The 17,040-nt window shown below is 44.7% G+C and overlaps 1 protein-coding gene across 4 annotated transcripts in view; it reads right to left on the bottom strand.

Annotated features, from left to right (window-relative positions):
• Positions 1–79: 79 nt before the first annotated feature.
• Positions 80–17,040, bottom strand: part of LOC135367221 (uncharacterized) — a 67,435-nt gene continuing 50,474 nt past the window's right edge. For 2 of the 4 annotated variants that reach the window (XM_064600382.1, XM_064600381.1), the window contains 2 exons: positions 2,103–2,637; positions 80–1,716 (listed from right to left, as the gene is read on the bottom strand). In XM_064600382.1, the coding sequence (XP_064456452.1) occupies positions 1,575–1,716; positions 2,103–2,632 (672 nt within the window). In that variant the 5' untranslated portion in view covers positions 2,633–2,637 and the 3' untranslated portion in view covers positions 80–1,574. Of the gene's footprint in view, positions 1,717–2,102; positions 2,641–5,650; positions 5,996–17,040 lie in introns of those variants that run through there. The other 2 variants (XM_064600383.1, XM_064600380.1) reach the window with 2 other exon arrangements.

Consider the following 17,040-nt stretch of genomic DNA (forward strand, 5'->3'; position numbering starts at 1 on the left):
GGGTTACGTTTTTCTGCACACACCCTGTAGTAAGCTTGTAGTAGGCAGTGCAACCAAAGTAACCTACAGTACACAGACACCTGATCTTGACACCCATTTTAATGAAAATATGTTGGGTTTAGTGACTTCATTCATTATACACATTAATGTCTCGACCTGCCGAAACTATGTACAGAATTAAATGTGAGATGGACATATAACATATGTGACAAGGCAAATGCCTAAATACTGCGATGGACCAAGAGCTCTTCTAGCTCAACCTGGCCGTAATAATACCTCCACTTTATCGCCATAAGAGTTTCATACCCATGCTTCTAGAAGCAGTGGACAAAATAAAAAAGTATCGCACATTTTCACAAAACGATCTCCGCACACTTTCACTCATGGGCATGTGCTGTCGGTTACACAGAACGTTTATGCTGCACGTGTTCGTCGGTAGCAGCAGATCTTACCCACGTATCCACGACACGTTGCCAGCATTTGGCTTTCTACTTGAAGTGGCGAAATGAGACGCCGTCACATCTCCGAAGCTCACGTCGCCGTGGGCATCAGCGTGGTAACGAATGGTACGCACGTTATATCCCACACGCCAGTGACAGGGAAACATATATTCCTACAATAGTCATACCATAGTATCTGGTTCTGTTGGCAGTGAAGCGCGGAACGGACTCTGTTGGATATCAGAATAAAGCACGCGTTGGATACTGGTCTAGCATGGATGCGATAGCGTTGTACATTGGGTTGGACCGCACCAAATACAGGAATCAAATATTTTTTGTGTTAATATGGCTTCCCTCGTCGACATCCACGGGGCACATCGAGGGTACATCGAGGATACATTGAGGATAATGGTAAGGATAATGAGGTTATGCAATCACGAGCGCACTCATGTCCTGTCCTGGGGGCACGTCATTACAAGTGTCATCACGCACATAAGCCACGTGACCACAAAAGCGGTGGCCGGAAGACCACAACGTATATTCTCATTGAAAACGATAAGACTATCCAACCTATTTCTTTTACCTAACCAGCGTATTCGTGCCTGTCTCTAAGTGCCTTCCACTTTCCTGTGCGTTGTGGCTCGCATAATCTAATCCTGACGTAGCACAGTGACTGTGCACTTTTCGCTATGTAGTGGAATAACATCCACGCAAACGGCCTAATGCAAGACTTAAAGAAGAATATGTGGTTGTCAACGTGGGACTTAACTCAAACATATTCAATGAGCATTGAAGCACATCAATGTAGCCAGATGATAGTTGAGAACCCAGCATAGTTGAGAACTACCCCGCAGCATGAAAGTTCATATTCAAATGACCATAATGATATTGCCAATGACAAGTCACCCGAAGTCACCGATACATCTCTGCCCTCTAGCGACCAGCAAAGGCACCATCAAATACGGCGAGTGCCCCCTCCTTTTCTTCTCCGTGTGCTGGCAATTTTATGACGGTATCGTTCCTTGCTAGACTATCGTTCACATGTTGCTTGGTTTCCTCAGCGTGCTGAGGTCGCAACCGCAAATCTTCGCGCATGAAGCTCAGATTTGAGACATCAATTAAATATGGCACGTGCTACGTCGACAGGTCTGGACAGTCAGCATAGATCTTCGTGCAGTTTTTGTGGTCCAAGCCGTATTCGGCCGCCTTGAGGAAATCCCTGACGACGGTCCTGGTTTCTTCGGGCATCCCAGCACGGCGAGTTCGTGTTTGCATCCTGCGCAAAAACACACACTGTCATTCATAATAGTCTGTGGTATCGCAAGTATAACACAAGAGGTCTCAATCTGTTATGATCGTCGCTATAACAGGATTGTTGGTTTACCGAGAGTGATCAAGAACATCCCAGCTATAACGACGACAAGAGGAGATTAAGACTGTCCACCGTTATAACACTACTGCTGCTGCTTTCCTCCCACAGAACAGAAAGATCATATGGTGCAGAATTGCAGTCCGAGCTTCACGCAGAGTCGATGGTAAAGCAACAATAGATGGCGATCATAATGTATTGTCCGAATTAGCGAGCGGTGTGTCCCTTGTGATCCTTTTTTTGTTATCTTGCATGTAATGAATCCAGTTAAATAAAAATCACATTGGACTCACCTTAGCACATTGACGAGATTCTTTGCCACAGCTCCCAGCTGTGGCCCTAATCCCTTCTGGTGAAGCTCGCACAGCGCCCTGAGCCTGCAGGGCCCTTCTTCAATCTTATGGTACCTGAGCAGGGCCTCGTCGACCCTGCTCATCAGGGTCAGCATCTGCTGGGCGCCTTCCACAAACCCTTCACCAGTCATGGGAGGCGCAGACCTGCGTCCCCTAGCATTCGCGCCGAAGGTGTTGAACGCTCCAAAGCCCAGGCCTCTGAGAAGGTCTGGCAGGGCTAACAGGGCCACCAGTGGAAGGAAATATTTCAGTGCTGGAAGGGCAGGCTCCATGAGGGCCAATAGAGGGTTGGTGACGCGAGTTGGCGTAGAGGCGGCAACTGCACCAGCAGCCACGCTGGCTGTTCCGTGGATGTCCTGCAGGCTTTGGCCAGCGCTGTTGAGGACAGTGGCATCCCGACAGAGCACAGGAAGTGCGAGAAGCAAAAGAAGCGGCAGAGAGGCAAGGGCGTAACGACGGAGCGTCGTCATGATCTCTGCTGCGAGAAAGTATGTTTTCAAAATTTAGTAGGTTTAGGATAATTGGATTTTCTACTACTTTTTTTTTTTCAGAAAAGCATGGCGTGTAGTGCAGAAAATGTACATTTTGTAGGTGATCCTCGCATGAGAACGAAGTCGCACGGAGTAGTAATCGACACAGTTAATGCAAGCCGAATGGCTCCGACAGGGCCATCTTTCAAACACACTGCCAAACAGTGTGAGGTCATTACGTTGACCCAGCTCTCATTCACAACCTGTCTCTGGAAACATTTGTGAGGATCTATTCTCCTTTCAGATATTACACCCAATATGCAATCCTTGCCCTCAAGAAGTATGTCAACGATGAGCCGTGCAGAGAGGCTGAAAAATTTCCTTACTATACTGTTTACTTTCTACCTTTTCTGTTTGAACAGCCGCGAAACCCAATTGAGCGCAGTCGACGTGTGACGTCACAGTGTCACCTTCCTCAAGGGCAATAATATTGAGTACATAGCGTTAGACGGATAGCTACCGGAACGGCATCTATCACTAAAGAGAGATAGAAGTGCAACTTATACTAACAGGAACCATTATCCCTCATAACTTTTCAGCGCACGGCTACCAGCAACAGTCGCTTTTTTAAATATTCACGGATGGTAAGTACAATCCATTGTACGGAACAAGCATAATTGATAAAAGACTCGGTCAAGTGCTGTTCACACCGCAGTAATTTCAGAAGGTGCCATTAAGACAACCCCGAGAATGAACTACACGCGGAAGAAATAATATACATCAAAAGGAATTCAAACGGTTAGAAAAACGAACCTATAAAATCCATTCAATATTATTCAAACCCGAAATATTTCAATTTCTGTAATGCTAGAAAAATTTCGAAGTTCAGCTACTCCATTAAAGGGAAAGTCAGAAGGAAAAAAAATAAAAAAATAAAACGAAGAGGATAAATAAAAAGAAGCAAGTATCCGAAACTCAATCGGGTACGCATTCCCGTACGTTGAAGTCGTAAAATCAGTGATTGAATCCAGCTTCGCATGAAAACTTCGAAATGCGCTCAAGGATGCAGATTTTTTTGCTCAGATGCAGATTTGCGCTCAAGGATGCATTTTATTTTTTTCCTTAAAACCAAACCAACCAATGCAGATTAAAACGGCCGAAGCACGTGGAGAAGACCCGAAGCGGGCATTGCCCTCGCATCTCATCTGGGTAGAGGTCAATAACTGCAGGAAAGTATTGGAAGCGATTATGTCAGCGCTGCCCAAAAAGGGTATACCCTACATATCGAATGATGCAATGGAAAACGATCCGCACGTGTTTACCGGCTACTAACTGGTTCTAGCTGTTCCTTGGTTTTCTTGGTACAGCTAAGCAATAGGATAACTCGCGGCGGTGAACGTTGTTCGACTAAGAGTTACTGCTATTTGACTGCTACGTGTACCGAATAATTACCTATGTAAGAACTGATTACTTAAAGAATACATAATTAATGATGTTGAACGTTAATACTACTACTAATTGTGACGTTGTAACGTTGCCATCATCGAATTTTACTAACAGTGTACCGATAGTGCTATACATTAACAAACAATACAATAAATATCGTTATAACGAAATCGCTTTTTTTTTCGAATTATTCCTTTACTCGAAGTCTCATGCTTTCCCGAGCTAAATGCATGCGTTTCGAACGCGATTATTCGAAATGTCCTCGTTCGAAGCGCGAGTTGGTGAAACCCCGAACGGCAACCCTGTGGCAGTTCCGCTTTTATCGAATTGCCGCTTATGTCGAATTATTTTGGATCCTCTTGACTTCGTTATTACGAGACTTTAATGTACCTATTTAAATCATACTCAATAATTTTCTTGCGAGTTTTATTCATTATGGATATATTGTTTCGAAGCGCCTGCGCTAGTGCGCACGTTAGAAACCAACTGCTACGGCTGGCAGCTGGTGCGCTTACTGGTTCCAAGGTTGTGGGTTCGAATCCGTCTGAGGACTCCAGCAGGTGCACATTATTTCATACCTCACACCACCACCAGAAATGGGGTAGAGTGTCGCCCCAGACAATGAAATTCCCCATTCACCATCTTGAAATAAAGTTGTTGTTGTTAATTCTGTAATGTAACGAATAATTCTGTGTTTGAGTCGACTTTTGAAACTAATACAGAATTCTATATTGTACTTCAACTTCTAATCGAATGGATGCTTCTTCCAAACCTCGAATTCGAGTTCGAAACTTCGAACCTCGAAAACTCGAATATATTCTACTGAATATATTCGAGTAGTTCCGAGGCTGCACACGTAAGGCCGAATACGGCACAAGACAGTGTGAACGCTATCTTATATTGTGACCCCTATGTATGTATGTATGTATCTCGTATACATGCTGTACACATGTACATGTCCGAACATGTGCTGCATGTGTATCCAGTCTGGTTCTAAACCTAAGCAGAAACAACTGGGCCGGTTGGTACACATCTTTTGCAAGCGACAGAACGAACATACTGAATAATGCACTAAAGGACACGAATAGATGTAAATTGCGACTATTCGTGTTCTTCAGTGTATTAGTCCGTATGCTCCTTCTGTCGCCTGCAAGGGATGGTTCCAAACTATTCGCTTCGTATTCGATTCGATTTTAAAATAATTATTCTTACGTGCCTAGAATATATTCGAGCGAAGGTCACAGAGCCCTCTGGTGGTCAAAATTTAGCTTCGAGCCGCTCACTGGGTCGCCACGCGCGACCACAGCGGTATCTCACAATTGCTATAATTATTTCCTCCCTCGATCAGCACTAGACGAGTTCGGCGTAGGCGAGTAGTTCAATTATAGTCGTACAGGTCCATGAATAGTACGCGAAACGGCAACGAACAATAACAATTCTAGCTTCCACGAAAAGGCCGCTGACCACAGCTGACACTCGCTCAACAACCTCTATAACGCCTCTGCTGTTTGCTCGGAACGCACCGCGCTTTGATTTGCACTTGCTTTTTCCTGAAAGGCAACCCTTGCTCACGAATTTGTCACGGTTCAGCACAGACGCCGAAGTATTCCCTCCAGACAGTGAATCCGTACGGGTGCGGGGAGCACAAGCTTGGAGTGTGTACTCAATAGCCGCGGGACGCCCACGCAACAGAAGGTATGGGTTTATTTCTGACGCGAGAATATTATACATGGGTGTGTCGACGGCATGGCGTTGCGTGAGAAGCTGGGCAGAGGGATGGGGTTGCATTGTTTACCGAAACAATCCATAATTTTTGTCCCACGGTGACGGACGCAAGCCGTCCACATGAAAGAGTGGTAGACGACGAACCATTGTGTGTGTTGTCTTTGCCTGTTCTTTGATGACCATAATCTCAGTATTCGGGGGTATTACGGGGGTAGTGATGGGTCCGTGAACTAATTTTATCTACCAGAAGGTTCATTACCACGCGGAGAGATCTCAGTCCGCTGCACGCATTATACACAATGTTTCATGGGCGACCTGTCCATAAGAGGCTTGTACCACATCATCAAGTTCTTTGCATCTTTATTTTTTTCTCTTTTTCGCTATACTTGACGGACAATGTACATTTGGTAACCACTTCGAGACACTGTTGCCCGTAATTTTCAATTTGAATTTTCTAATGAAGCTGAAAGCAATTGGGACGAAAATTGCAAGGAAAGAGTACTGAGAGTACTGAGTAATTGTGACGTAAGAGACGGAGAGTACAATAGACTATGGAATAGATACATCCTTTCAGATTCCACATCTGTCGTCCATGTACCCTGTCAGGCTTTGCGTCTTGTACATGGACCAAATTTCTGTACCTACAGGTATCGAAATAAAATTGAAACTGCCGTTTCACGAGCGACGGGTGTTCACTTAATTCGTGAAATAAACGTAATTTAAGAAATAAAGGGTATTGATGGATACCAATCCTTGAATATAATGAAGTCATTCTGAGCTGGGCCTGAGCAGTGCCTTGCGCACGTATCTTCGTGCAACATTAATCCGAGATCATCGTACTATAAGCAGCTCTCAACACACAGACATGAGCGACACGTGACCTTAAATCAGGACCTTAATGAATCCAAGAACCGGCTTCCGAGGAGGCGCTCATAATCGTAGTCCTCTTTTGAGGTAAATGAACGAACTACCATTTAATTTATCGTTATATTTCGTCGTTATTTTTGGATCGTTGTATCAGTCAATATAATCGTTATATTTCAAGACATCGTTATTTTCAACCTTTATATTTGGAGACGGTTTGAGTACTATTGAATGAGGTGGATCGTAGATGAAGCAGCGTTGATGCAAAGCCATTTTCTTTATGCCACGAATGATAGATTATATTAGATTAGATAAAAAAGTAATATGAGGCACCCAAAATACACGCCCGTACACGACTAGTATTTTGTATTGCTTTTTCTAGTTAAAAGGAAAACAGAAAGCAAAGAGCTTTGGATGTCGATGTTACTCGATTTTCGGGGGGATTAATATTGATACTTTGATTCTAGCGAAGTTATCTCACTGCAGGACCACAGCAATATAAAATAGTTGAAAACAGAGCTTTATGAAAAAAAAAAAAAAAAAAACTGTTGCAGGTAGATATACGAGGGAGGAACACCTTCAGATTTTTACCTAAAAAATATCCATGGCGTTCGTTATCAATTGGCAGTACGGCTCTAATCGCTCTAGGAGATTAGCAACACTAAACGCTCGTTTTACATCGACCCAATATTAACTTTGCTAACAATAACACTGCATTTGCGTTGCGACGAAATCTCCCAGGAAAGCAAGCACTTACATTTTTCCCGCAGCGCGAAGGTAAACCCTCCTCAATGGTATATTCCGAGGACCGTTTTTCACGACGTCTTCTCACCGGTGCAGTTTTCACTGATGCTAGTCGTGCTCAAATGAAGAGGGGAGCGCGAGTGTCCATGCTTTTTCTGTGCCACATGCAGACCCACTTTCGGCATCCAATGCCTGCGGGAAGATCCTGCATGGGTCAGCTTCTTCCACTCGCCCACTCCCTGTCACTCGCTAATTGAGGCTGATGCTCAGGGAAGCCGAGATAGCAGCATCGTCATCAGCATCATCGTCGGTTAGCACCAGGAAAGTCGGATTCAGCAGAAATCGCGCAAGAAAGTGGTGTGGTCTGCATGCGGTCGCCCTAAACGAGTGTAGTGATTATGCTTCTGTGTGTTTCGGTAGTTGTTTGTTAGCGGTGTGTGGCTATAGTTTTAAAATCATGTTTAGAAAATCATGGCTCCTGCCTTATTGTGCTCAAAAGTAGAAACCGTTTACTACGATGCATCGTAGTATTCTGCTGTTATATCTTCTCCTATACTGTTCTTCCGATCCAGTTATTTCATTGCTCACTTCTAACTTCCCTGCGTTAATTGGCATTGTGCTAATTTGAAGGTAGTTTGCATTTACATGCTTATATCCTCATTACTTTTATTGCTACGTAGGCGTAACCTGTCGGTTATGATTGCGTTGCATCTTCCTTCGCACGGTGCGACCTGATCCATGTACGATTGTACTTCCTAGTTCCCACTCCTGGTACTTGTACTCGCATATTTAACTTGCAATATTAGCACCCACTACTGCTAACTGCACTTGCCGATTTGACTTGCAATATTAACTTCCACTCCTCGAAATTGCGCTTCCTCGTTAGACATGCAGTATGAGCTCCAGCTCCTGCTAATTGTACTTTCCCGTTGAACTTGCAATACTAGCTTCCACTCCTGCAAATTGGATTTGCCCACTGAACTTTTTTTTAAAATTCATCCCATAGCCTTTCGCAGACGGAGTACCGTCTAACGCACTGGCACTGTCACTCTAGCGCACAGTTACTGCAGGTGAATGTATACACTCAGTGCTGAAAAGTACTGAGTGTCTCGTGGTTCAAAAACATGAAAAAGAAAAAAGAGAAGCAGCACAAAACTCATTGTCAGCCAAAGAACGGGGAGTCTTCGGAACAGGCAAAACCCCCACATGCACAAGGCTTATAGGCTAAGACCAATCCAGCCCACCTGGAAGGTGGCATAAACCACTGAAAAAAATAGGGGAGACGCATCTTACTTTACACTATATTGAGACCAATCTTTCCACTATCTCAAATCCTATGTCAACTCACCATACACGATATCAACTATATTTCAACTCTTGAGTGGACCTTTTCTCGACGATGCAGGGCAGGGTTGCAGAATTAGGTAGCCCATTCCAAACTGAGAGGTTATATATGCTCGTACCCCTACGCCCCCCTCCCCCATTCCATTCCATTCCAATTCCATTCCGATGAACGGAGATATGTGCTAATTCCACTCCTTTCAATTCCTCGGAGTGGGGAGCCATGGTCAATTACCATTACTGGAATGGCATGACAGCGCCCACTGGATTCCTTCAATTCCGGAAAGAAATAAACTAGGCAATACAAATGGAGTATGTAAGAAGTCTGACACTTTCCAGCCTAGCGGTGCTGGGGTGGGTGACGCCATTCGGAACAAAAATGCACAAAGGCAACGTGCACAGGGGTTCCTCAGACCTACAGGGGTTCAGGCACTGGGGTTCCCTACATCAGAACGACACTAATGCACCTGACATCGTGGTAAGTCGACTTTGTCGGATATTTTTTTACAAAATATTGAATAGAAACACCAGCTATCTTGCTGATCAAAGGTACGACCGTCATATGTTCCTGTTGACAAACATTGGCTGCAAGGAAGGAGGTATCTGCCATAGTCGTGGTTCAGAACGCTTTTCGAAGGTGCGTCGCTACAACAGCAGACAACAGACAAGCCCGGCAGTCGGGCACGTGACCCTGGACAAGTGCGGTGCGTGATCGCGGGTTCAAGGTGCAAAAGAACACAGCGGTGAACACAAAGCTTTCTCAGAGTCACCCAGGCCGTTCCATTCCCATTTCATGCCTGTGAAGAAGCGAACTGATTCCATTCAGTAATAATTCCTTATTCCTTCCACTAATAATTTCGTTGTTACCATTTCATTCCCACTCCATTCCTGGCTCTATAAAGGAGGAAAGATTCAGGAATCATTCCAACTTCGGAGTGGCAACCCCGCAGCCATGGTGCAAAGTAAGAAACGTGATACCATACTGAGGCCGCCTCTCTACGCTATCGACTTTGAAACACGCCATTCACGGGCGAGTAGTATACCGTACGCATAACTTTCTACATCTCTTACTTTTCCTTCTAGTTTATACCTTTAATGCACGCTATACTTTCTCAGCGTTCACGCGAACATTAAACGCAACACAACGCATTAAACTTGGTGCAATGACCCACTACGAAGTTTTCCAAAAATGGCATCGTATTCGAGCACGGTCTTTTCTTTTTTTTTCTTTTTTTTTTTTAATGGAGCACGCTATGCTCGCACGACGACGACGTCCTTGCATTTTTACGGCGTGTGGGCCAACACCCCTCGTATATGCTATAAGAGAGGCCATTACGTGAGAATTCACGTAAAGATTCATCGTGTGTCCGGTCGCTTCTTTTTTTTTTATTTTTTCGCAACATATTTCCCTGCCTTTGAAGGAAAGCGACTCCACAGTCTGTCACGGTCTGGTTTTTACGTGAGACTCACTCGATCATCTCCTGTTCGTACTATTACCGTATAGGGTCCGCTTGGAAATGCACTCAGCGGTGTTGATGGCCATCCATACGAACGGATGATGAGGAAGCGTTGTGTGTACGATCTGTTTCGTGAACAGTAAGACAGAAGGGCGGTGAGAGACGATATGTGAAACGTGTTGTGAGAGATGGCGGTGTGCACAAGTTTCGTGTTCAACGAATGGAGATGTAATGACCGTAACGGCGTGTTGGATGTGTACGGTGTCACGGTCCTCTAGGGGACGCTCTGTCACGTTTTGCTGGACACCCTGACGCTCCATAGAAATAGCTCTGCTGTAGTGTGGTACGGCTGCATACAGAAGGACTGGGACTATCACAGGGTCTACATCTGGCGCCCATCTACAAAATATACTCAAGTACATCCTGGTACTTGATAGTGCGTCGGAGGGTCGCTCCGGTGACGAAGACTAACATAATGGGTGAACTTTGCGACCTCAGACAGTAAGAGGTGCGAACACGACACCATGTCTGCAATATTCTGACTTAAATCACTCATGCGTTGCAGAAAATAGTCTTTGTCTTCGCTGAAGCGTAAGCGTCACAGTTCATTAATGAAAAATAAAATAAAATAAATAAACTCAATTCACAATCACACACGCGATACTCTGCGTATAGCAGATATATTTCTGCGTCGTGTACGTATTTACACGTCCTCGTACGTTTAAGTACAGGACGCAAAAACTGCGCCCTATATTGCATAATTCAGTATACCACTTTTCAATGTTACAGGGCAATGCGGTAGTCCATGCTTTCAAATCACAAACTGCTATTATGATGGAAGATGATGGAAAAGAAAGACGCGACCCGATAAAAGGCGCAGCAGATTCAAGTGTCGAAATGAGGACGCATGTATGAAAAGCGTGATAAGCCTTCCATCAAAGCAGCGCCCCGGGATGACAGCCCGCGGTCAAAGTTATTGAACGGTTCTTTTCAAGAACTGGACAGCTGCAGTTTCCCTGCTATGACACCAGGACGTGTCATGCCATAGCGCCGTCTAGCGTACAGAGAGTTTACCTGGTGGCACTTCGTCTAAAACGAGTTATATGTAATTATGGTTTAGAGGATGCATCTATCAAGATGACAGGATGATAGCTTTTCGATGAGAAATGTTTCCAAAACAGATGAGTGTACGCGGCATTGTTTTCCGGAAATGCGTGTGCTTCGTGCGCACGATGATTGTACTGAGTTGTTAATTGAGTAGCATTCGGTATCAGCACCGCGATGCGACTGTGGCTATGCCGTGTGTGTGTAGAGGTGGGCAGCTGAACGTAGGACAGCGAGAAGAACGCGGAGGAAAGACCTGGCGGGTGTAGTATGGCTCCTGGGCAGACTTCCGCCTGGGAAGTGTGTCGACAAATCCAGAACCAAGAAAGCTGAGCCGGTGGTAGGGTTCGCACTCGCAACTTCCCAGTCGTTAGCATGGCCTTGGAAATATTTATTCACTTAATTTCCTACGAACTTGTGCATTGGAATTTCCTAACGTGTCGCATAATACTGTGAACCAAGTTTTTTACGCCATACTTGGTCAGACACAGCGAGCTTTCCTACTGGCTTTGGCCAGCGTTACAATATGCCACATAGGCCTTTGCTGTGACCGAGACTGTTGCTGATCCTGCTTCACCCACCGTGTTGGGGTCACGTCCCGTGCGAGTATGTCACGCATGCGCATCCGATGTGCCATGTCCTTGTAATGATCCGCCGCATATACGGAGCGCAGGCAGCCATTCTAAGAGTATGTACTACAAGGCACGCCCACTGCCTTGAATACCATTATGACGACGAGTCCGCGAAACTTGACATACTTGAGGACGTGCTTGCCTACGATGTAGAACTGTGTACTTTACAAAGAGAGCGAGAATGCAAGGCGTGTGGGTTACGCCAAGTATGTAACAGCCGACGTGTAATGTAGGGTCCGTCTGCACTCGCTATATTAGATATGCGGCGTCCATAATGTGGTACTTATCGGATTGGATTGCTATATAGAGCTACCCATCTTATACAGTGTTTACCGTGATTCAGAATACTGACACCACAGTATAGCGCGAACATGTCGCACGTGTCCCTGCTATTCGTTGTACGGAAATGGAAGGTGTATACGTTAGTAAAATAATGGGATGTATCGCAATATCGTGTATTCTTTGTATTATTTGTATTGAAATATTAGAGAGTGAGAGCAGCACTGGAGCATTTTACATATCGCATCCATTTTGGAAACTTCGTATACGCTTTTATTAGACGTACACTTCGTCAATTGATGCTATTCGTTACACCAAAGTAACGAACGCAAAATATCGCGGCACTCAGGGGTTTTACATAACGCGTGCCTTATCTCCATTCTTTGTATAGAAATAACAGAACGTATCATATACCACTTGAGTATTTTACACAGCACGAGCATTCTTTCTATTCGTTGTATTCAAGCAATGGAAGGCATGTATTATTTCTATTCGCTATATTGATAAATTGAAAAATCGTGACACCAGACTTCGCAGAGCCTCGCAAAATTCGTGTTCTGTGACGCAAGATGTGTATATCTAAGGGCAATGGGGCATGGTATGAGAGACCCAGGTAATAAGTGGTAAAAACTATATTATACAAGCCAATTGCACGCCCCCCTCATCATCTCGCAATAAAGTTGCTGTTGTTGTTGCACGTCCCTTTAGGATATTGTACTTTAACCAGTCACTTCCTTGCTAATTTGCATCTAGGCGCAAAGTAAAGCCGTCCGGAACCTTGCTTTCAACATTTATGTGTGCAGCTGTTAAAAAGTTTGACACATGAACGCGAAAAGCCAAGCGCCGTCTGCGTGGCAGATTATTCGTTTACGCTAGATAATTAATAAATGTGTCTAGGGTCTAATAGGAGTCCTACGTCCATGTCTAATAACTGTCCTATGTCCAGTGTCCAACCTTGTGACCTTGTGTCTATACCAAATGCCCCATGTCTATGTTTAGTACGCCTAATAAGTGCCATATATCTAATAATGCCTAATGAGTGGCCTATTTCTATGTCTGTCTCTGTCGATTAAGCTGCGGCACTAAATAAATTCATAGTTCAATGACAACTTCCAACCCAACTACGAAGCCACATTAGATCCGCAATCTTCCAGAAGATCTCCCCGCACTCGATTTCCTGTATACCGCGTACGAGGCACAGGCGAGACTCTACGAAAGCAGGCCGTAAAAAAACAAAAAAACAAAAAAGGAAGCATTAAAGGTCACTGCCAGGGCCGTCTTTAGCGTCACAGACGCGGCTTCAAGAAATATGGTGGCACACCTTCCGTGTTCGAGAACCAGCGGGATGCGGAAGGGAGACGACACATGGGAGGATAAGGGACCACGAAAAACCCGATACGGCGAGACGGCACTGGAGGTCAACAGGAAAAGCATTCGCCGTTTGTATACTATGTAGCTATTCTGAAACGATACTTTTCGCTTTTCAAGGTTCGGGGTCGGTAGCCTTCCTGTTTCTGCGATCGGGGATTGCTGACAGCGAGAGAGGTTGTCCTCGAGTGGCACTGAAAAGTCAATGTCTCCAGCGGCCATGTGTTAGAAGTGTTAAGAAAAAGGAAAGGGGGCACAAACTGGGACGCCATTTTATTACCACAGCAATTGGTCTGCACATAATGGTGCGACGGTGACCTCTAAAGACGCTCCACCGCTGGACACGCTAATGGCCAACCTATAGCCAGAATGCTGAATTTCAGCTTGTTACGTGGCAAAGTGCTGTGCCCACAGCTGTGAGGCCAACAACGGCTGGCTGCAACATCCCCACGATCTGTGTTTAGAGTGCTCCGTGGCGAAGTTTTGGGTCCTAGCAGACATATGCCTTCAAGGATCTATATGAGGTGGGAGAATCCAGGAAACATTCTAGTATACGTATAAGCAGTGGTGGCGGCGTTATACTCTCACGTCACCAAGCTGTCTGGCTGCCGGTAATGTTGGGACAATTGTGCCAACTTCATCATCATCCATTCATCTATGTTGCAGTTGTTGTTGTGCCAACTTGTGCCAAACTGCCCATGTCCGCTACAAATCAAGAGGACACCTAACGAAGTGTTTCACGACTGCCACGGCATCACACGACCTTCCTAATTTTTCTAACCACATATAACGCTAATAACAACCACCTTATCTTGTGATGATGATTGGGGAGTTCATCGCCAGGGGGCGATACTCTTACCACTACGCCAGAGCACTACGCGCGTAAAGGACAATGCCCTAGTCTCGGGGGTTTTACATGATGCATCATCTTCACCAGCTCGCTTGCTTCCTAGCCATTTTTTCATTGGCATTTTCTCGTCAATGTAGCCAGCTTGGGATTCGTCATTAAGCCGCAGGCGACGGATAGAGAGTTAACGGGGCAATCGGCGCGCGAGCTTTCGAGTTCGATCATCTCCGTCGCGCAGACGGCGAGAAAAGTTAGCAGAGGAAAACAAGGTGCATGTCCAGAGGCGCAGCACCGCGCCTGCCGCATATCCGCTAATCGGAGCAATCGAAGCGTGTTCTCGCTTGACTCACCACCAGCAGCAGATGGTGGCCCACTTTGGACACGTGGACAAGGGTCGTCCGCTCTTGAATATAAAGTCGTATGCGGTTAGGCTACTTGGATCTCTCGTGCCACACTTCCCTGCTTTGAAAGACAGTGTTGCAAGTGACACTCGTTTTCTGTGCTTTTGTATCGCTCGTAATTCCAGTTTTAACAGAAGCGTGTTAGTTTTAAAAAAAAGTTAGAAACAGTGTTTTTTTTTTACATAAGAACAAATAATTATAGCTGGTAAGAGAACTACTTTCTAACATCACACAACCTGCATGATCTACACCACTGAACTCTGTTGAGTACAACTTCATTTCAATAATGCTGCATTGCTATTCAGTTGAGTCTATTATCACGAAGTTAAAAAATTAAGGTAATGTGTCGGAATTTGGAAGCTGTGCTTCACAAGAATGATCACCATCCTCGCTAAAAGATTTCGAAAAATTCAAGCAAAACAACGAGACAACAAAAAGGAAAAAGAGAAGGGCAAAGCTCAACGAGATTACTGTCGATGACTAGTACGTGCAGAAAACAAAATATAAATGAGAATTTGCAGGAAAGATATGTGATGAAGCTTCACAAACATCTTTGTCTTTTACAAATCAATCAATCAACATCTTGCAACACGCAACGCAGGGATGATAAAGAAAAAGCTTCTAGTTACATTCGACAGACAGCATGAAAATATGTGGAAAGCTTTTGCTCTCACTACATCCAGATGCACCACGTGTTATCATGAACAATTATTGCGACTGTACGAAGGAAATGCAAACACCGATGCACACAAAATACCAGGGTGAGTTAAAGTGAGCTATAGACAGGAAAATTATGGAGATGTTGGCCCCTGCGAAACGCGAAGGTGTAAGAATCGATTCATGCGCATGTATCGCGACAAAAGTACACCATAAAGAAGATCAACCGCCACGTCCAGTAGTCAGGAAGAACCAGCACGTTATTTATTTACTTGAAATACTGTTGATCCCATCAAAGGAGTCGTTACAGAGGAGATTGTACGTCAATTTATTTTTCAAGAACGTAAACCGAAACTGCAGCTTCAAAACTAGCATAATCGCCAAGAACTATTTTAGCAGCGAACGAGGTCCACTAGGAAATAGCACCCGAGAAAAAATAATTATTGAAAACATATATTCTAGCTCTGTACTTACGACACGAATGAGTAATATTAATCTACACGTAAACGGAAACATGTCAAGACACCACTTCACATTTAGAAAAATGTAAGTCCATCGTAAAGTCCATCGACCGGTCTGAAGAGAAAACGAAGAAAAAGCGGCGAAGCAGCGACCACGGCGAAGACACGCGTCCGACCGTAATGAAGACACAGAAGTGGATCAAGCTTTCGCTGCCGACAAGGAAAATCAGTGCGCGAGAGCAAAAAGATGATGTAGGCCTCCTTCGGCTGAAGGTCAAAGGCACTTTTTCGGAGGAGAATGGATTTTTAGAATGAGGTTATGTCCATACTCCCAAGACTGCTCACTCGGGGAGTGCCTCCGGGTGCAAGGCGTAGTAGTAGTGGATGCCCGGAGCGGTTGAACGACCCGAGCTTCGTCGAAACGCGTCGTGGGAGGCGCTTTTGAACGTCCACGAACAGGAAAGTTGTAATCAAAAGGCGACAGCAATAGTTTTTGGGTGAAAGTTTGCGGGGGTCGTTGGGTACGCACCGTTAGATGTTATAGATGTGGAGCGCAGATGAAGGAAGAAGAGACGCTTCGAGACGAATGCCGCCTGTGGTCTTGATGACAGTAGAACTAATAAAACGGGCGATAAAGTTTACAACTTCCCGGTCTTTAGGCGTCTGGTAAGAGGGAATTCTAAGAAGAAAAACGGCCCTACGCGCTCCAACAAACTCCTCCCGTCGATAACGAGAAACGTAGCCCTTTTTTTCTATATCTACTGGAAGAGCCCTTGTTGCTTACTATTTTATGTTTATTAATAATTTTTCTCCGAAATAGTAATACAACGAACTGATAACGTAAAATATAAACTCAAGAATCCAAACCTCGCATAATGATATTCCCACTAAGACCAACAATATATGAAACCACAACAAAATTACAAATGTAACGGTATATGTGTGGGTGTAACTGTACCACTCCATCATTTTTTGTTTGTTTGTTTTTTGTTAATATGAGGTACGTGCGTTATGCCTGTGAGGACATCATCACCATAAATAATGTTTAACCACGAATCGCCCATGTTTTATCTATAACAAGA

Source organism: Ornithodoros turicata, chromosome 8 (assembly GCF_037126465.1).
Source record: "Ornithodoros turicata isolate Travis chromosome 8, ASM3712646v1, whole genome shotgun sequence".
Lineage (NCBI taxonomy): Eukaryota > Metazoa > Arthropoda > Arachnida > Ixodida > Argasidae > Ornithodoros > Ornithodoros turicata.